Source organism: Bidens hawaiensis, unplaced genomic scaffold (assembly GCF_021521415.1).
Source record: "Bidens hawaiensis isolate Kalapana, Puna unplaced genomic scaffold, B.hawaiensis_p1.1 tig00017357_1, whole genome shotgun sequence".
Lineage (NCBI taxonomy): Eukaryota > Viridiplantae > Streptophyta > Magnoliopsida > Asterales > Asteraceae > Bidens > Bidens hawaiensis.
Window position 1 is genome coordinate 349,943 of NW_027492631.1, and position 21,577 is coordinate 371,519.

Genomic DNA, 21,577 nt, shown 5'->3' on the forward strand with positions numbered 1-21,577 from the left:
ACAAACGTTTGTCTTCACCTGCCTCCTTTCGTTTGCCCCATGCCTTGTCACCAAAAACCAATTATTTCCCTACCGGTGGAGATGCTCTTAGCTCTACGAGCTAAGCTGCTAGCAAACTGCATTAATTTAATCATAAAATGGTTATTATTTATAAAAAAGTTCTTATTTTCATGACATTTTACCTAAACAGAGTAAACACCATTAAATATAGTTTTGACTCTTTCCTGTTTATAAAGTTTTTTTTTTTAATTAAAGCAAATTATAAAAGTCACATGTAACACACTTTAAATCCTACATAGCACTATATCATTGTGACACATTATTAGTAGCCCCATACTCTTTTTAGGGAAATGATTGCCTCTCCTATCATGTTATGTTTATAGACTGCACTTGATCCTTTATAGTGGAAATAATGCCAACTCTTTTATGCTTATATTTTCTCATATTATAAATAGTGCAAAGGTCTAGTAGGAAATATGAAAAATGTGTAAAGCGTATGAAATGATCATGCGTCATTGGTACGTCGCTATCTATATACAAATACAAAGAATGCATACAAGAAAACTAAACGAGATAACATAAAACATGTTAGGGCGTAAACAGACTACACATTTCATAAAATTATGTTGGGTGTGTGATTATAAAAGTAACTTGAGGGCAGTCGAAGAAGTGAAAATTTTGGAATATGATGCGACAACTCTGATTTAATGGTTTGTAAATGTCCAAGTGAATCTCTAATTAAGTTCTCTATCAAAATTTAATCTAGCAAGTGTGAAGTGGTTTCATTGGTATCACAACTTATGTCTCTAAGCAACTCTTAGATACCAATGGGTTTTGCAAAAGACAGTGATACGTCATCCGAACGTGCAACTATCAGCTCAGGACTCTCGGAAGTCGCTGGTGGCTTGTTGCAACAACCGTATGCCAAGGGTAAAGCTGAGACACATACATATAGGATTCCGTTATATTAGTTATATATGCCTGTCACTTTATTGTAATTAGATTTTTTTAACTTTCAATGAAAAATCTTTAAGAAAAAAAAAGTATTCACTCTATACAAATCATAAAACTTATATTAATCAACGTTTCATTTTAATTGCATCATCTTTGATAAATCATCTTACCAAATGGCAATATCAACTTGACTAGCGGGGAAACATGGCCGAGGCTGACAGCACCACACCAGAGCAGCCTCGGCCATATTTCCTCTCGCCCCTAATTATATACACATTCTAAATTATCCAAACCAAAAAAACTCTCAATTTGACAATATTTTCATCATTATATCAATCTTTCTTTTCATCTGAATAATATCTCTTAAAAGCTAAAGGAACATAAAACGGCAACAAAACACCAAACAAATTAACACTCCAATAAACCATATTAATCACCGCTAATATCCTCCCCATAACCAATCTTCTACTACTCCCATGACACTCTTGTTCCACCTTCAATATCTCACTCCTCACCCACTCCATCAGCGTAAACACCCGCGTCGAATTATACACAACCGGCACCAACACCCTCATTGGCAAGGAAAACCGATCCGAATACGCCACACCCTCCAAAAACAACTGACTAGCTAACAAAAACACATGTGGAGTGGCCGCTTTAATCCCCTCTTTATCCCCTTCAATAATACCTTCAAAGATATACGCTACGGGAAGAAACAACCCGAAAACCGCACCTGCAAAGGAGTAGAGGTTGAGGAGGCGATTAATATTATTACTAATGTTACCAAAGACTAAGTGGTTATGGGATGGTGAGAGTGTGAGGGTGGGAAATGAGACTTTTGAGAGGAAGTACATGTAGAAGAAGGAGAATGTGACAAAAGCAAACGCTTCGATGGAGACCATGCCCGAGGCCGAGAGGACGAGGTCGATGGCGAGGGCGTTGAGTTGTTGGAATGAGAGGATGCCGCGGTGGAGTTGGGATTTTGGTTGGTGGGCATGTTTGGATTCTTTTTCGAGGGCGATTTCGTCTTTCGGGACCGCCCTACCGGACATTTTTACAACGATTTTGTTCTTAAATTTATTGTTGAAATGGTGGATATGTTGGTTTTAGAGAGAGGAAATTAGGGTTTGTGAGGATGAGAGAGAAAGAAGGAGTGTTACATGCACGTGCATGGAGAAAGTGAAAAGTATGACACGTGGGTTTGACCGGGTCAACGACCGAGTACGATGAAATCAGTCTACGGTTCTACGTAGTACGCGGTCGCCCACCTGGTTGTACTTGCATGAAATAAAGAATTAAAATTAATATTGTATGTATTATATATTTTATATATGTCACAAATAATACGTTAGGCGCAATGTCACTTTAATGGGATTACTAATTTTGACCTCAAAATAACGGATATAGGGACTAGCTAGCATACAAGCTGTGAAGTCAAACTGCAAATTATTATTACTTATTAATTATTATATTTTTTATACGTTAAATATATTATAATATCGTTTTTCAATCTACTTCACAAGTTTTAAAACGCCTACCAATTATGATATGAAGCCACACATATGTCGTTTAAAAAAAGAGAAAATTCTCAAAAATAGATATGTTTAAAAGCAAGTTTTAGTTTAGGTATTATTTGTAAATAATTCCAAAAATATGTATTTTAAACCAGTCATGACGACTAAATTTTTAGTATCAACGAGTGGTTTATAAAATTAGTCGCGACGACTATTTTTTAAGATAAGAAATTTCATAGACGAGTATATTGATGCCCTAAATAGGTAAAAAAAAATAGTCTTGACGAATTTTTATCAATTTTTTATACTTTTCTTAATATTACTCGTGTTCAACGGGTCATGCATAGTAATATTATGACTCCAAGATCAGCAAATGTAGTTTTTAAAAAATTGGGGATTCAAAAAGGAGTAGCGGCGTAACTTGTTGTCCACTTGCCTTCTGTTTCGATGTAATTTAATTTTTAAAACTTGAAAGTAAAGTATTACATTATATTATTATATTTAATTTTACTCATAATTAGTTTTTTTTATAACTTTTAAAATATAAAGTTTTACTAAAATCCAAATACACCATTGAGACGTGCTTTTTTATCTACGCGCGAACATAAATTTTATTCAAAACTGAGCAGATCAAATTTATATCGAGGTTTTTTTTACCCGCTCGGTTTTGAATAAATCTTATGTCGGCACATAGATAAAAAAAAACGCGTCTCAATGGTGTATTTAGATTTTAGTAAAACTTTATATTGTAAAAGTTGTAAAAGAAAAACTAATTATGAGTAAATTAAATATAATAATATAATATTAAGAAAAGTACAAAAATATTCATAAAAACTCGTCTAGACTATTTTTTTACCCAAACTAGTCGTCCCAACAAGTTTAGGGCGCCAAAATACACGTCCCTGAAATTTTCTTAGCCTAAAATAGTCATCGCGACTAGTTTTGTAAACTACTCGTTGACACCAAGAATCTAGACATCACGACTAGACTTGTTTTTGAAATTCTTTTACAAATAATACTTAAAACTTGAAACTTGTTTTTAAATATACCTATTTAAAGAATTTTCCTCTTAAAAAAATTCTTTCGCTCATTGAAACACTGTACAATTTTGTTACTGTTTAACGATGGTTAGTGATAACGATGATATTTGATGATTGCCTTCTTTTTTTTTTTCTCATAGTTACTAGTAAGGCAAATATGTTTTCTTCCCTTAAGAGTATTAGTATAAGTATAAAATAACCTTTATAGTTTTAAACCCTAACTTTTATAAATTTATTTACCTACTACTGCTATTATTTATTATTATTACTATTATAATTATTATATACTATAGTAAAGCAAACTCAATTGAATTTCGAGTTGTCACGCTACAACGTGTGTGGTTCAAAGTTTACATCTAAATTTTTATTCAACTAACAGTCTCATCGCAATGTGCTTTACTTTTTACATAAGTTTTCAGGTATCATTAACGTTTTTGCTTTAACGCTTGAGCTTACATAAAAGATATTATTTTTTTATATAAACTTTTGAAGTCATTTAACTTTTCTGTGTTTTAAGCATGAAATTTGTATTTATTTTTTAACGGTGCTGCAACACGTAGGTCATAGATACTAGATTTTAAGAAAATAAAAGGTCAAATTTTGTTTTATCAACTTAACTCTATTTATACATATAATACACTATTAATGGGTAAATCAAGACACTTACTTTTTAAATAGTTTACAACTTGTAATGCATAAGATACACCTTATATAGCATGTATTATATGAGCAAAATTGTCCATTAGAAAATATACCTACAAATAGTTACAATATTGTCTCCACAACTTTACTCAAATTTTGTAAATTTAAAAAATAGTTACAAATTTAGACCTTCATCTTTACCCATATATTCATGTTAATTTTAATTGGAAACCAACTCCCACCAACGATTTTCCAACGACCGTAGCTTTTTCATAAGCTAAAAAAATTAATTGCACCACAAAAGTGAGCTTTATATAGTCTTTAATGGGGTATAGTATTTCTATAACTTTTTCTAAGTTAAAAAAAATAGCATGTTACATATGGGTATTCACAATTCGGTTTTAACGGGTTTATAAGTTAAACCGTGAGCCAAACCATTGGTTCGATTTTTTTTCATTGAAAACTAAAACTGAATAATATGTTTACCGTCCGGTCCGGTTTGATATGGCCGATTTTCAGTATAAACCGTAAATCAAACCGTTTGCTGTGGTTTGAACATTCAAAAACCGGTTGACCAACAGTGATGATTGGTTTAAATGTATTCAAGGTTTCAAACGAATCTTGAACATCCATAATTGTTACATGATTACTAGGATTTTTGTTCCCCACCGTATCGCACAGGCACCCGTCTCATATTTATTAAATATAGCAAGCCCAGAAATCTTTCATACAATTAAAGGCCCAGTTTACCAATTTTCCATTCACATTTATTCAAAAAGTCTAAGCAGTTTAACCCGGCCCAAGGTAATTCACATTCACATTTATTTTTATAAATTAAAAGTTGAAACTTTGAAAGTTGGGTGTTTATATGTATTCATATTTGATATGCTTATTTATTTGACTAAGTTAAGTCTTGGATTGAAATTTAAATTGTTAGAAGTTTGAACTTGAATATTCAGTTTAAGGTGATTTGAAGTTGTTTAAAACTTGTTAGGTAAAATAGAGAGACCTCAAAAGAAAGTATCAAACTTTGAATCTTCATCTTCAAAGAACGCTACCGAAAAAAACTAAATGAAATAATTTTCCATGAGATTTTTCCGAACGAAAACCAATTGATTCTTGACGCTATAGTCAAAAATATGAAACCAAGCAAGCAAATTTAATTAGAGGTCCATACGTCATGAAATAATGAATGGAAACATACTCCCGACCCAACCAAAATTTGAACGTCAAGTTGAGAGAAATCCAAGACCAAGAAACATTGACGCTAGGAAAAAATTAAGAAATCCAAGACCAAGAAACATTGACGCTAGAAAAAAATTCACGAGCATGCCACTGGCAGCCTCTGATTAACTACTGACTAATTCTTGCCCAATCAGAATGTTGTAAATTGCTTTGAAAGAGAGTTAGGGGTATACGAAATTACTTTTCCGCTAGAATGAGATTGCACATGGTAAAGAAAGCAAAAGTTAGTCATGTCATCCGTTACATTACCGGTATGGATTTATTTTCGGCTAACTATTCATAGTTTGAAGTACCAATATCCAATTTGCACAAATGCTTCAAGAACATAATGAGTACTATACTTGAGTGTATGTTTATGATATACAGTCAAAGTCAAACTTAGGGGTATTTTAGGAATGTTGTTGCCATTTTTGAATTGCATCAAAAAGAGCATGATTAGGTAACAAGTCACAGTGATCAAGCTCAAGGTTTGTCATAGGTGAAGTCTTGTGGCCTATGTTCAACCAACCTTTTATGGCATCTTCTTCATATGTATAACCATCTGATGCTATGTATGGATCTTTCATCACTTCCTGCAAATGCTCATATACATTCATTTCTATGCACCATAAAAATAATGTCAAAAAAGTGAAAAAAAAAACTATATTACAATTAATTATCAAACAATTTCAAGAGTGAAGATGCATTATTAAATCATTTCATACATCCTTTATCTTGTTTTTGTTATCTTTGCATTCATTAGGTGCCAATTTCCGCTCGTTGTGTCAATTTATTAATTTATTTTTCTCCAACGGGTCAAACAGGTAAAATAAACAAAAGAGTAAACTGCGGTTTTAGTCCCTGTGGTTTAGACGAAATAACCATTTTAGTCCAATAGTTATAATTTGACTTTTTTCGGTCACTGTGGTTTCAGTTTCTGCTCAACTAACTCCAATAAATTTTCTACTAAATAGAAGGGCATTTTAGTCTTTTTACACATGCAGACTATATATAAGAAAAAGTTTATGCAAATGCATAATAATTAATACCTCTTGAATCATTTAGTAGTTGCATTAATATTGAAATTATATCTTTTGTAATCATATTTGACAACCATAAATTAGAAACAAAAAATGTTTAATTAACCCTTTTGGCACGATCCCGTCAGCCGCCCAATTTTGCATCTTTACATCAAATATTATTGTTTATTACTGAAAAATGTACCTGAAAAATGGGGCAGACGAAATAAGGCGGAATCTTGCGACGATTCTCAGACTCAACCGAAGCTACCTTTACAAGATTCCTCATTGTCTCCAACTTTGTCAATACATCATCCACAAAATCGGGGGCGGTTCATCGGTTTCTCTTCACAACATCTTAAACCCAAATACGCCAGCTCCTTCGCATGCTCAACGGGCCAATCGCCAGCTGTCAAATCCAAAATATTACCAAAATACCCTTCTTTTAACGCGTGTTTTGTATCATCTACAACACTTGAACCCGGTCTCCCTGTTAATATTCTTAACAATACAACTCCAAATGAATACACGTCTGAAGAAACTGAAACCTCGAGTTCATTGTTTATATTAGGGACCAAATGGTTGATTCCTAAGTTGCTTAATTTGGATGTTCGGTTTGAGTCAAGTAGAATGTTGGAAAGTTTTAAGTTTCCGTGGATGATTTGAGGCTTGCTGCGGTGGAGGAAGATTAGTGCAGAACATATTTCTGATCAGATTATTATTCGGTTATGCCATTGAAGAGAAGCAAGTTGATCTTCAACGTTGCCATTTTCAAGATATTCGTATATTAAACATCTTGTTTCGGGACAAACACCGATTAGTGTCACGAGATTTGGATGCCTTATTCTGTTCAAAATCTCCACCTGCGTGAAATTAATATAATGACTAGAGTCAGTAAACAAAACTGCCCTGGAAAAATGTGCGGGTCGAGTAACGGGTTGGGTGAATAACTCTTTTTACAGGTCACATGATTTAAAGTATTTTATGTGGGCGACTTTCGATCAGTAAACGAACCAACGAACACGGAAGGAGCAAGTTCATGTTCGTTGTTTAACTAACGAACAAACGATCGAACACGAACAATAATACAAACAGGGTTTTCTTGTTCATGTTTACTCGTTAAGAAAATGATTGTGTATGTGTCCGTTTATGTTCGTTCGTTAATAACAAAATGTAGAACATAACTGAGCTAACAACAATTAAAAGCAAATGTGTTAGGCCTAAAAGGTCAAGAAAAACTAAAACTAGAATAAATTCTCATTGGTAATATTTTAATTTCTAAAACTAGACTAAAGTGTAATGGGCCTAAAAACTTAAATGAATATATTGATGCACGTAAACGAATAAACTTAGACCGATGTAACCAAACCATAATTGAATATAATCGAGTGAACATAAATGAACACAAACGAATTTAAATGAAACCGGTTAAATGAGGCAAAGCTTCAAATGTGTTACAGGGTTCTAAATTCTAATTCCTAAGCGTTCGTAGAAATAAAATTATACTATAATTAAGAAAATGCAAACGTGAACATATAATGAGTTGACGAAGAGGCCGGGCCCATTAGCCACCTTTAATATTTAGCAACAATTTACCTCATGTTCAAATTCTGCATCACTCTGAGAACCAACAGAAGGAAGCATCTTTATCACAACCTTAAAATGGCGAAGAATCCCTTTATAAACGCTACCTTGTTTTCCATCACCAATCTTCAAAGATTGATTAAAATCTTGAGTCGCCTCCATAATTTCCATAAAAGACGGTTTATAAAATTCTGCATGCGACAAATTCGCGCTCTCGTCATATACATTTCTTGCAAGCCTATTAATTTGTCTCCTTGCATTATCAACTTTGTCTTGCAAGTTATCTCGACTTTCTCTAAAAGTAATCAACAGATTCACCGCTTGAACAATCCTCTTCTCCAATTCTTCTTTTGTGCGTTGGTTTTCTGAAATCTGGTCAGCAAGTCCCAGGTTTCGGACTTTGACCATCTGAAGCTCGTTTATGACCTGATCTCGTTGACTTTTCATTATTTTCATTTCTTCAGTTTTTAATATTATAGACATAGTAATAATTTAATTCGCGTCTTCCAAGATATCTCCGTGAAAAACCGTGAAAACACGTAAAAGAAAACATTGAAATCGGTGAAAAGCAGCGAAAATCCGGCTTGACCGAGTTTGACCGGTCGAGTAATGTTGGCCGAGTTAAAGATACTTCCCTCGGCACCCTCCTGAGTAGAAGCGAGCATAAACCAGCTAAAACCCGCAAGACCCGAACCGATCATGCATACCTGGTTGTATTACAATTGGGTCGGTTCCCGGATCCTGAGAATATCACTAACCGGGTTCGGGTCGGGTAAGACCAATTTGCTCCTATAGAGGTGAGCATAAACCCGAACTAATCAGACCCGGTTATTTACAATCCAGAGAACACCTGTTTACACCGATTTTGACAACACAGACCGACTGACTGACTGACGATTGATGGACTTACAGAGTGAGATAAAGTGATTAAGAGGTTGTTGATGATGAAGATGAATATGAAGCAAACAAATGTTCATGTTGGGAAAGTGATTTAAAGTCCATAATATCATCGATTTACTTTCCGTAACGTTCTTCCCGACCGCAACAAACACCGTGTTCTTGACGTCGTCAAAGTCAATCCCCTGCTCACTCCCCATCGATGATCTGTTTGATTTCCACAAACCCTAGAATTATTGAAATTGAAGATATATGGGTTTATCGTTATTATTATTATACGGAGGATTGTGAATAAGTGAGTGTGAACAGATTAAAAGAATGTATGTATGCATGTATGTAATTAGGTTCAGTAAAACTAAAACTAAAAGCCCTTTTGTTGGTCGAGGTCAAGAGTATCGGTCGGGTAGGTGTCCAAAAGACTTTGATTGTTTGGAAGCTTCCGAATCATCAAATGGATTTAACGGATTTTTAATCATATTTTAATAAGGCTACTTGTATTTTTCATGTTTTTTACTTTTTTTTTTTTTGAACTAAAAACAAAATTTTTATTTATCAAACTAGCAAGACGTGAGAAACACCATTACAACCAGAACACTATTAGAAAAATAAGCACGCCACCAAAAGAACAAGAAAATCACGAGTATTGAATGTTTTCAAATATGGGTTAGACCGGTTCAGTCAGATTTTTTATTTACAAAAACAAAAAAGAAAAAGAAATAATAATATAAAAGTATCGTCTTCTTACCTCTACTAAAATTTATAAGGGGAATGGTATAGGTTGAACGGGGAACATGGTGTTTGTTCTCTTTTTTGAGTTTGTATTGTAATTAGATGTATTTATATTGCAGTGATGAAGCTTGAATAAGTTTGTCGGGGGAATCAATATATATTAAAAAATTCATAAATGCGGGGGCGGGCTCAAATTTTAAGTCGAAAACAGATAAATTTACACTATGTAAAAAAGATTTCGGACGAAAACATGTAAATTTACACAACTGCGCAAAAAAACTGGGCGACCAGGCCACCCCGGGCCCTCACTAACCTTCGCCCATGTATATTCGGGTGTATATGTACTTTGGTGTGTTTGTCAATTGTTATAGTCTAGCATCTTGCTTGTCAGGTTCTTTGTTGATTTCTAATGAAATCGGCCGTTTAAGAAAAAAACTACTAAGATTTAAATCAAATAATTTATTTTGAAGTCTAAAAATAGTTTCTTTACTAGTTTATTATTGTTAATTTTTTATTTTAAGAAAAAGAATGTGTTTCTCTTGTACGACTAATATTGCAAAATACTTATATTGAGCTTCTTAATATATGTATTAATATATGTAGACTTTATGTTTTATGTAATAAAGGAATGTTTTTTTTTTAATTAATTATCCCGAGATCTAGTTCTTGTATCTGGTCCGGTTAGTGAGTAGGTAAGAATCAGGAAGAGTGGTACGCTATCTAGTTTGGTCCTAAAAAAAGTTCATTAAAATCATGAAAAGTTTCATACTAAATAATAGCAACCATTCATAGTTTTATTCGGTGGCGGAGCTACACCTAAGGCGTAGGTGTCGGTCGACCCCTATAAAAAAATAATTTTAAAGGTATATTTATGTTAAAATCCCGGTCGACCATATGAAATTTGGACACTGCGCCTCTTCCAGCCCCTGTGAATTTTTTTCCTGGATCCGCCACTAGTTTTATTATTGTACCATTGTTATGAACTGTTTTTCTTTATTTTTTTTCCGGATGTTAAATATCACAATAGTAGCCTTGAAAGTTAAAATCTTATCATGTGCTTCTAAAGCCACGGCGCCACCACCATCCACGTCTAACCATAGGTCCCCTCCCGCATCAACAACCCCCCCCCCCCACTACAAATAGTCAATAAATTTGTGATGTCTTTGGCTTAAAAACCTGCAAAGGTGGTGATGAGTTGGATGGGGACACCACCCCACTAGTAATAGTCAATAAAAGGGTGGTGTTGAAACCTCAAAACTTTTGTTAACAGCTAGCACATAACATTGTATTACATAGTTAAATGACAATCACCTATGTTATATTTTCACACAAAAAATTACGTATTATATCCTTATATGCGAAGTGTACATATATAGCAGGCGTTCCTGCAGTATAGGTTAGTTTGTTAAAGGGACGTAAGACTTGAAACAAAAAAACATACATAGCAGACATCATAGTCATGCCTGGTCTGTCTCGTAGCATTGACATATGCGTTGAATACTACAAAAATGTTAAAGTCGAATTACCAATTACCAATCCAAGACAATATAGTATTGCAGTTGTAATCAATTAAGTGCCCAATTTTCTTTATGTTGACTCTATTGGAGGTATGTGTGTTAAAAACTTAAATATTCAAAAGCTAACTTCATGGAAATTGATCCTCCAACTTTACTTCATCGTTTCTTTCGATATGGCCAATTCTTTCCTTTCACTTTTCATTTCTAGTTTATATATTTTAGTCATTTTTGGATTAGTATAATTATAATAATAACAGCAATAATAATAATAATAATAATAATAATAGTGATAATATCAAATGCTATATAGAAAAATGATAAACTTGCTTTAGATCGACCCTTAAGAATTTAAAGTTATGTTTTTTCAACGTAATGTTTGGTTAACGTATTATTTATGATTATAGTGTTATCTTAAAGTTATTTACCTGAATAACTATCATCTGATGCCATTTAACTCGCCTTTCCTTTACCGTTGCTACTAAAAAGAGTCGAGCACTTCTGAAACACATGCTAAATTGGTCATCTTACATTTGTGAGTAATAATGTTTTTCATTTCAAACACATCTCTTTGCAAATAGCAAGGCATTAAAATATTAAAATCTACTTATATATTAAAGCAACACGACTTTTCACATGTCATTCAATTAATAATAAAATAAAAAATATGTTGTTGGTGGAAATCAAACTCATTACCTTGCATTTAAAATGTTTTTGGCTTACCAACTGAACTAGGATAAATTGATGTTAGCATTCTCTTTTTCTTAATTGATATAGTTTCACAACCTTGCATTTTGTTTTATCACCCGTTTATCACACGGGCTCTATCCTAGTACCATATTAAAGTAGTAACGCAATTGAAGAGACGTGGATCGACTCACTGGTAGACGATCTACTTTCCTCGGGTATGATTATGCTATTTCACCGATGGTTTCTCTTGGATCTGGGTTCTTCCACCTACAAAATGAACAGCACCGTCAACTTACCCCTCAGAAAGGGACAGAGGGGTCCTCTTTGGGGTAAACCTCCGGTGTGAGAATAAGTATTTGTGGAGAAGATAATAATATGAGAGTAAGGAAATCTGGAGAGTATTGCTTGATAGCTGAATACTCTGTGATTGAATATGATTGTGTATGTTACTGGCTGTAACTGTCTGTGATTGAATGTAATTGAATATGATTGAATGTCAATGAATGTGTCCTCCTCCTTGTGGAGTTGATGCTGTATTTATAGTGCTAGGGTTTCTACTGATTGGGCTCAGCCTTGTTGGCCTCCTCCAATTGCTCTGCGCCCCGTGTCCTCTGGGACACCTGGCGCTTTCTCATTGGTTGTAATCACGTGGTAGCACATGTGTCATGCTGAGTTGTCGACCTTTCATTTGGCAGCTGTCAACATCAGCATATTCTTATTCCTTAAAAAGATACCTTCTGGAAGGTTGTCTGACGTGCACAATCAGGGTTGCCCTAATCCTGATTTGGATAAGGATGAGGTTGATTATGTGCATGTGTGATACGCGCCAATCCTGAGGATGCGCGAGGTCTTCTCTTTATTCTCACGCGCAGATGTGATATGCGCCGCGCGCTGATGCGCCGCGCGCATATGTGACGCCTGGGCATATGATGCCTGAGCATATGTGGTGCCTGGGCATATGATGCCTGAGCATGTGTGGTGCCTAGGCATATGATGCCTGAGCATGTGTGGTATGCGCCATGCGCATAGGTTTTGGCTTAGTGCCTTCATAATGTCTTGATTTCAAGCTTCTTGTCTTTATCTTGTGGGTTGACCCGCCTCGTTCGTTGTTGAGGCGGGTACATACCTCTTCAGCAATGACTTACTAGAACGCTTGAGGTTGCATGAGGTCCAATATCACATTTAAGGTTGCACGAAGGTTCTAATTGCCAAATATGATTTCCTGGAGATTGGTGTCCCTTGTCTTGTTAGTGTCGATCTAAGGATGATATGATGTACTTATATTTACTTGTATCTCATTTCATTTCATAACTCACCTAAACTTGGACAAAAGCTTGTCATCGCTACAAACACTATGAAGATTGGTACTCCACGTCTTGTTACTATCTCTTTTGCAAATCTACATGCTAACATAATAACAGAGTAGTCCATGGTCACTTTATTTTATTTTTACGTACACTAGTATTTCCGTCAGTTGTAGATTAAGGTTTGACTGGTATAGAATTTAGACATTAATTGCACTTCAACTATTGTCGGTGAAGTTTCACCAGTGGCAGTCGTTCAAGAAACAAACAACTCAAGTACTAAATGTTAGGATACAAAGAGAGTCACAAGTCACAACACCTTAGACAGAGAAACAAGATTTATTCTATTTACAACAATTAATTAGTGTCTCGTATACATCATAATATCGGTTCTCAAGCCCCTAGATTACACATTATCAGCTCAGGGTCTCAAACTATTACAAGCATGCAACAATACATGCTCGAATCTCCAAAATTATTCAAGCTTTCAGCGATTCGATCATCAAAACTTCTTTTAAGCACCACCCGTCAATTTTTATTCCGAACCCGAGTAAACAACAAATGATCAACTCCAACCCTCCAAATATAACCCTAACAGCAAACAAACCTAACATTTTCATATCAAAATGGACCAAGACACCAGCGATCGAACCGGCGTGAAGAAGATAGCTTCAGCATGCGATGTTGAAGCTCTGAAGAAGTGTTTAGAACAACACAAAGGCGATTACATCAAGTGCCAATCTCAAATCGAAGCTTTTAAGTCTTCGTGTTCTATTAAGAAACCTTCTGATTCGTCACAGTAATCAATTGATTGTTTGATTCACATGTTGCAGACTGGATTACGTATTGTTAATTTCAATTTGGTTGAGTTTTGCCCTAATTTTGATGAATTTTGTAATTGTTATTGAGATTACAGTGCTTAATTTCTAGGGTTTTGTGTTAGGGGTTGCACGCGCACCAAACCCCTAGAATTGTTCGTGAATTGTTTGACGGGAAGTTCGTTTATTTGACATAAACTTAAATTTGTGTTCATTAATTAAACAAACAAACAAAAACGCGTGTTTCGGTCGTTCATCGTTCACTTATTTATGCTCGTTTACATAGTGATAAAAATAATTAAATGTTATTTGTATTTTATAAATTATATCATCCTAATATCTAATTAAATATTGTTTGTTTGTGTCCGTTTACGTTTATTTGTGTTTGTTTACGTTTGTTCACATACGTTCTTTTGTGTTTGTTCAAATATTTCCATTTATGTTTGTCAACAGTTTGTTAAGATTTTAAACGAACAAACAAAAACGTGTGTTTCGGTCGTTCACTGAATCACTTATTTATGCTTGTTTACATATTTATAAAAATAATTAAATGTTATTTGTATTTTACAAATTATATCACCCTAATGCCTAATGTCTAATTAAATATTGTTTGTTTGTTTGTGTCTGTTTACGTTTATTTATATATGTTCCTTTGTGTTTGTTCAAATATTTTCATTTATGTCAACAGTTCGTTAAGATTTTAAACGAACAAATATAAACGAACGCGAACATGTTCATTTTTTTAAACGAACGAGCATGAACACGTATATTTGTCCGGTTAACTGTTCGTGTTGGTGTTTGCTTAAAGTTAAATGAACAGACACAAACAAATGAACATGCCCTTGTATGCGTTCGTTCGGTTCGTTTACAGGCCTACGCATGAAGGCTAATAAATGAACACTAGCATTGTAGTTCCGTCTGGTCACAGGTTGTAGCTAGGATATTCTTATTATGAGGTGTTAGAACATTACAAGTGCATATGATCATTATATAGACAAATATTAGGTGCATGGTTGTAAAAATCGATTCTAGAAGGCACCAATTTATCGCTAACCGATGGGCTTCCGTTGCGATTTCAACTAATCAGCCCTTAATATCAGGTATTTTAACCTGTCAGAATATGATAGTATCAGGTCAGTTTCACTGAAATATATGTGACTACTGTCTTCTATCTTTAATATTCATTATACTGTATGTGTAATGTGTATCATGATTCATGTGTCAGCTTTCCATGTTTTCTTATATCATTCCAGCTATTTTAGTTCTCAAAACTGCACATGGGAATTATTGTTCTTGTTTGACTAGCTGCACAACTTGTATTACAAGCCACTGAAATTGACAACTAATATTGGTACACTAGTTTAGAAGGCACCATCATATTAATAACTATATGATGAATTTTTAAAGTTTTATGTTCTTTAGTCTCTGCATTGACCATAATTACTAATTAGGGGAGTTCATGTCTCACATGCCTGTTTTTTAATCAAAGTTGATAGTTTTTCGCTTATTCTAAGTAACTTATGCCTTGTTAAAGGCGGTTTGCTTGATACTTAAGTTTCATCTTGTTTCTTTGCTCGTAAAGCAGACATATTTGCACTTGTTTCTTTTACGATAAAACACCATTTTTTACGATAAAAATATGTTACATTCGGTTACCTGATTATAGTTATTAAGAATCATATAATCATTTCCGAACAAACATAAAAGCATCCCTTAGTTCCAACGGGCCTGTTCGTTGTCTGCATAAGATCCAATGGAAAAAGAATCTACTTCCAACCTGTGAGTCAACTCTTTTAACATAGATTGCGGCTTTCTAATGTTTGCGCTTACAACTAGACTCTTATCTCGACAAATATAGCAACTTTCCAATATTAAATTCGCATACGTTTATTAATATAATATATACTTTGTCTTCTGCAAACTGGTTTATAAGCTTTCTGCAGTGTCACACTTTTTAAGCAGCTTCCATTAATCATTATTCATCCTTCACCATGCCTGCATCCCAAATTTCAACGCAGCTTCCGGTTTTCGATTTATCAAAACCGATAAGCCTGTCTTCTCTCTCTACTCTCTCTCTAGCCTGCAAAGAATGGGGCTTTTTCCACATTATTAACCATGGAATCTCCAAAGATCTTTACAGCAAGCTTCGGTTTATGTCGTGTCAGCTTTTTAGTCTCCCGTGTGAGCTCAAACTCAAAGCGGGTCCCACCTCGAATACGAAAACTTACACGCCTCATTTCATTGCTTCCCCGTTTTTTGAATCACTTCGTGTTTCTGGACCTGACTTCGGTGCCTCTGCTCAGAGCTCTGTTGAAGCAGTTTTGAGCGACCCGGATTCAGAATTCTGGTAAAGTGATGATACATTGTTTGATTATTTGGTTGACTAGTCAAAACGGGTTCGGGTCGAAATAGACAGTTTTTAAAAATATTATCTTGTCTTTTCGTGCTTTTTTTATAAAATGTCTAACACGTCGAATATGATTACAAAAACTTACCCGTTTCACGTTTTGAAATTTTTTAATAGTTTGACCCGTTAGATAAGTAAACGGGCCAAAACTGCCACCTCATTCTGTTACTTACCATAACTTTTTTTTTATATCTTGACAGTGAGGTAGTAAGAGAATATGGAGATAAAATGAGGATATTATCCAAGAAAATCACCCAAATAATATTAATGTGTTTGGGTAAAGATTTCGATACGAAATTCAAATCCGAATTTTCCACTTGTGAAGGGTATTTAAGGATAAATAACTACTCATTACCTGAAAAGCGGGTCCCAGGAAAAGACGTTGAAGGGCTCGGTATGCACACGGATATGAGTTGTTTAACCATAATTTACCAGGACGATATTGGCGGGCTGCAAGTAAGATCCAAAGATGGAAAGTGGTTAAATATCGACCCGTTTGAAGGGTCATTAGTTGTGAATATCGGTGACTTGTTGCACGCGTGGAGTAATGGAAAGTTAAGGTCATCCAAGCATCGGGTTGTGTTAAAAGAATGCATAAACCAAAACCAAAACCGAAGCCGAAGCCGGGTTTCACTTGCATTTTTTTGGTGTTTTGAGGACAAAAAGGTAATTTCAGCACCTGATGAAGTTGTGGGTGATGAGTTAAGATGTTATAAGGCTTTTAAATGTGGTGAGTATTTGAAGTTTAGAGAGAATAGTGAAAGAGGTAAGTTTGAGAAAGTTGGGTTCACTGTGAAAGATTTTGCTGGCATTTGATTATTTGAAGATGATTTTGATTTTTTATTATTTGGACAGTCTGATCATTTATTGTTCCATGTGCATATTCTTGAGATTTAGTGCCTCATTTGGCTTTGAATTCGTTATGGTAACATGTGTAGTTTGACATAATGATATATAATAAAAGTTCTATTTTTGTTTTGTTTTGCCTCGAAATAATAAAATATTTATGAAGGTTCGGTCGAAACCACCTATGTTTTGAAAACCTTGAGGCGCCCCAGTATTCGTGACGCAATGAGGAAAATGGTAGCCGGAGTTAAGGTGATGCGTGCGTATGTATCGCGTATGCAAGGCATACTTGTTTTGTAAGAAAAAGTTATAAATTATTTATCAAAACATCCCGCACAATATACATTAGCATTCATTTAACAATTATAACTGAATATTATATACAGGGATGAGTTCATGTACAAATGGAATTTTTTTTTTCTGAAAGGCCAGGTTTAATAAAATAAAAAACAAAAGAAACCTTACATGAAGCAAGCCCCGAACATACAACGAAAGGAATATACGTCCAAACCAATAACATGAAATGAAAACTATAATAGAAAATTGAACATACACCACTTTTCTCAATGTACAAAGGGGAATTAACATTCGAAAGATACAAAGCCACTAGAATGCAACACATGATGTGTGGACGAGATTATATGCATATGCGCAACCGATGTTTATAGTTACGCATATACATACGCATCTTGTATATTAGGCACAACACATTAATTCTTTTTAGGCCGATATAAAAAAGGGGTATACAAGACTATACTCAAATTAAAAAGAATAAATTGTTTGATTTTGTAGCTTAATAAAAGAAAAAAGTAGTGTCGTATAAAATGGTAATCAATGTTTAAAAGAATAGGAAAACTTAGAAAAATTATACCAAATTTGCCCTTCCAACCTTTCTTTACTTGAGAAAGTAATGACGTGAACCATTTGGTAGCAATTTTGATAAATTTATGAATACACATTTCTGTTTTTGTTTTGTTTGATCTCAAAATGAATAAATATTTATAAAGATTCAACCAACACCATCTGTGTTTTGAAAACCATGAGGCGCCTCATAATTTATAGGGCGCACTGATGTGGGAAGATTCTTCGGAGTTAAGGTGATGTATACGTATGTATCATTAATTCATTATATATATACGTCGACGTTCTCTTTTAAAAGTCGATATTTAAAAAATAAAATTTAACAAAACTATATTAAAGAGATTAAAAATATTCTATTTTATGGCGTATTTTTTTTAATAAATAATGTCGTATAAAACGTCACAAGGCTTAAAAAAAGTTAGATAAAACTTGAGAAAGAACAACAATTAAGGCAGTTCCAATTTTACCCCCCCAGACCCAATCCATTCTGTCAAAATTAAAACTTTTATGCTTAAAAATTGCTTTCTTTAATCTCTGTATTTATTCATTCATTTTCCTATATGCATGTATAAAAGTCAATAACAAAATACAAATAAAAATACATTATACATAAATTGATAAATTTAATTACAAATATTATTAAATGCACACACTTCATAATCAAATTAAATTTGAAAAAAAAATACTAAAATAAATGTACGAATACAACAAATATAGCCGCTGCTACTATCGTCTCCACCATCCATCAACGCAAAAAAAATATACCATGTGAATCCATATTAACACTTTCTCTACTAAAATGACCTTTTTTGACCCGAACCAAATATGACCAGAACCGAATCTTCACCTCAAAACGATTCACACGGTACCTTTATATCTTCATGTTTATCTCTTCTTTGCACCAAAATACTTGTAACAAAATCTTGTAGAATCAACCAGCAGAATTTGATTTTTTTAACACCATATAACCAGATTCATCTTTATCAAACAAACTCTCGATTAACTCGTCCCAATGGGTATGCTTCCTGGACGACTCCCTACTGGATCCCTCCCCGTCTTCGGAATCTTGAAATGTACCATACTGAGATGGTAAAACCGCATGTGGGACCACTAATGTCACGGCCCGTTGCAGTGCAGCAGCATACTCCTCACCGTGTTCTTTGGCTAATGTTTGCTGTCGTTCCATTTTTTGTTTTGCAGGAATTTCCATTATTGGATCTTTCTCCAACATCAACTGTCACACACGAATATTAAATCATGATTATCTAGATTCAACTGAGAGTCGAATGATAAAAGATCAGAAAGGGATACTTACATCCAAAGCCCGTTTGGCTTCCCGTTCAATCCAAATGATAGCATGGTCGGAAGTAGCATTGCAAGAAAGAACTATGTGCTCAAATCTCCCGTCTACAGGGACAGCTGTTTTTACAACCGGTGGAAACCTACCACATCTGCATACATAATGTTTTACAACGAGCTTGGTTAAAATGTAGTCAGCTACTTTTACAGTTTTAAAAAGCGTGTGATGCTCTGATGCGTTTTGATCCAAAAACTGATGAGCGAAGTGTGCGCATCGCGTATGCAAGGCGTTTGTTATTTGAATAATACTAAAAGAAATATTTATAGATAATAGTTTAGATTGTTAACTTTTAAACACTAACATAAGAAATTTTCTCATGCTCTGGTGAGATTTGTTCAATCGATAAACTAATTTGTTCAAATACTCAAGCCCATTGGTCAATCAATGGCTAGATTTGTTCAATCAGATTTGAAAAACTTAACCATTGCAAGACAGTCTATTTTTTTCAATTACCGGTTAACTGCATAAGGCATCACATGATCGTCATGTGATGCGCGCATCAACTGCAGCGATGCGGTCTCGACACTGCAACACTGCATTGTACTAGACAAATAAATCCTAATAATAAACTAGTGATAATAAGCCTAAATTATAATTAATAGCTCACAAAATCATCTAAAATTTGAAGCTGAAAAGTGGTATAAGCAGCAAGCAATATTACCTGAAAGGTTTTCTCTCTACAATGTGATAAAGGCGACCGGGCGCATAAAGCCTCCTTGGATCTTTAATCTTTCTCTCATCAGATGTGAATGTGTCTGTTATGCATTTAAAGCACAACAAGCATGGCAAACTGTTTAAACAATATATCACAATCACTATTAAAAACCGATAACAAATACTTAAATACCATGAAATATTACCAGAAAACCGATTTGAATATGTCTTCCAAAGGTGTAGCTGTCCGAGGCAAGAAATCATCCTGCTTTAATAAACATAATAATTAAATTATTAAAACCTAATCAACCAAAATCATATCTTTCTTAAGCCATCGAAAACAAGACAACTTGCCTGAAGAACAACAGAGTTAATAACATCCGCATACTTCACAGCCAAATTCAACGACATGCACCGTGCAGGTGCAATAGCATAACACCGAACCCGTTTTCTATCAATATTCCCCAACTTACGCCGGTTCTGCACCACCACAATTGCCATCAAAGCCGCCACACCGGACCCGAGTGAGTGACCAGTAAACGTCAAAGTATAATTAGAATAATCTTCCAACAACTTCTTCAACGTGTCGGATTCCGCAATTAACACGATTTCAGCTGCTTTTAACAACCCGTTATGCACATACCCGCCTTCAAATTTCCTTTGACCCAACTTATTATCCAACAAAACCGCATAATCTTTCTGGTTCGCTAAATTAAGACCCCTAATAGCGAAAACTATATCAGCATGATCATGATCAAGGTACAACAAATACGGCGGGGCCCGACGGTGAGTATCATCATAAGTACTTTTACATATTAACCAATCCGGATTAATCCCATATCCCCCGGAGGCTCCCAAAGAGGACATCTGAGATCATCTTCATACACTGCAAGTATATACCTGCAAAGCCTCGGGACCGGCTCGAATTCTTCAGCTGTTGCAACACCCCACGTCTCGCTGTCGTGGCCTGCAGAATAAAGGCATCGTTTCCACGCCCACCGAGCACATCCGATGCAGTACACACATTCAAGCAAAGGGATGCCACATAAGATTGACATTACAAGTTTATAGATGCAAGATTGTTAATATATGATCAATAACTATTGACAAACATCAATTGGTACAAAGGTACAAATCATTCATGTAAAACAGTAAATCAATGAAATTTGTCGACCGAAATTAGTCAGCCATGAGTTTTCGAGTCTCTTAGGCATTTCGTCGAACGGGTGGTGTGCAAAATCAAAATATTATAAACCCAATTTATCAAGTCGCAGAGGCATTTCGTCGAACAAGTGGAGTGCAGAATACCATAAACATGAGTTATAGAGTTATTATATAGTTGTAATAGAATTATAAAGCCTCTGAGGCATTTGATCGAACAGGTGGTGTGCAGAATACTACAAACATGGGTTTTTGAGTCTCTGAGGCATTTGATCGAACAGGTGGAGTGCAGGTCAACTGGGTACCCCCAAAAGTTCAAAACTTGGGGTTTAGTTGGTGGAATTGAATGATATACAGAT

At 34.8% G+C, this 21,577-nt stretch overlaps 2 protein-coding genes and 2 pseudogenes across 4 annotated transcripts; 1 reads left to right on the forward strand and 3 right to left on the reverse strand.

The window, feature by feature from the left end:
• Positions 1-1,286: 1,286 nt before the first annotated feature.
• Positions 1,287-2,006, reverse strand: LOC143553772 (uncharacterized). Its single transcript, XM_077043682.1, has one exon. The coding sequence runs from the start codon at positions 2,004-2,006 to the stop codon at positions 1,287-1,289; it is 720 nt and encodes a 239-aa protein (XP_076899797.1).
• A 3,751-nt stretch (positions 2,007-5,757) lies between these two features.
• On the reverse strand, positions 5,758-8,460 carry LOC143553774 (U-box domain-containing protein 32-like; annotated as a pseudogene). The gene is made up of 3 exons (XR_013138896.1): positions 7,990-8,460; positions 6,599-7,256; positions 5,758-5,967 (listed from the first exon to the last, which is right to left on the reverse strand). The product of XR_013138896.1 is annotated as a U-box domain-containing protein 32-like (transcript).
• A 7,376-nt stretch (positions 8,461-15,836) lies between these two features.
• Positions 15,837-17,202, forward strand: LOC143553746 (gibberellin 20-oxidase-like protein). The gene is made up of 2 exons (XM_077043665.1): positions 15,837-16,276; positions 16,537-17,202. Exons 1-2 carry the CDS (start codon positions 15,921-15,923, stop codon positions 17,150-17,152), a joined length of 972 nt encoding a protein of 323 aa, XP_076899780.1. The 5' UTR covers positions 15,837-15,920; the 3' UTR covers positions 17,153-17,202.
• A 1,747-nt stretch (positions 17,203-18,949) lies between these two features.
• On the reverse strand, positions 18,950-21,167 carry LOC143553747 (uncharacterized; annotated as a pseudogene). The gene is made up of 5 exons (XR_013138892.1): positions 20,412-21,167; positions 20,264-20,322; positions 20,065-20,193; positions 19,359-19,494; positions 18,950-19,277 (listed from the first exon to the last, which is right to left on the reverse strand). The product of XR_013138892.1 is annotated as an uncharacterized LOC143553747 (transcript).
• Positions 21,168-21,577: the final 410 nt, after the last annotated feature.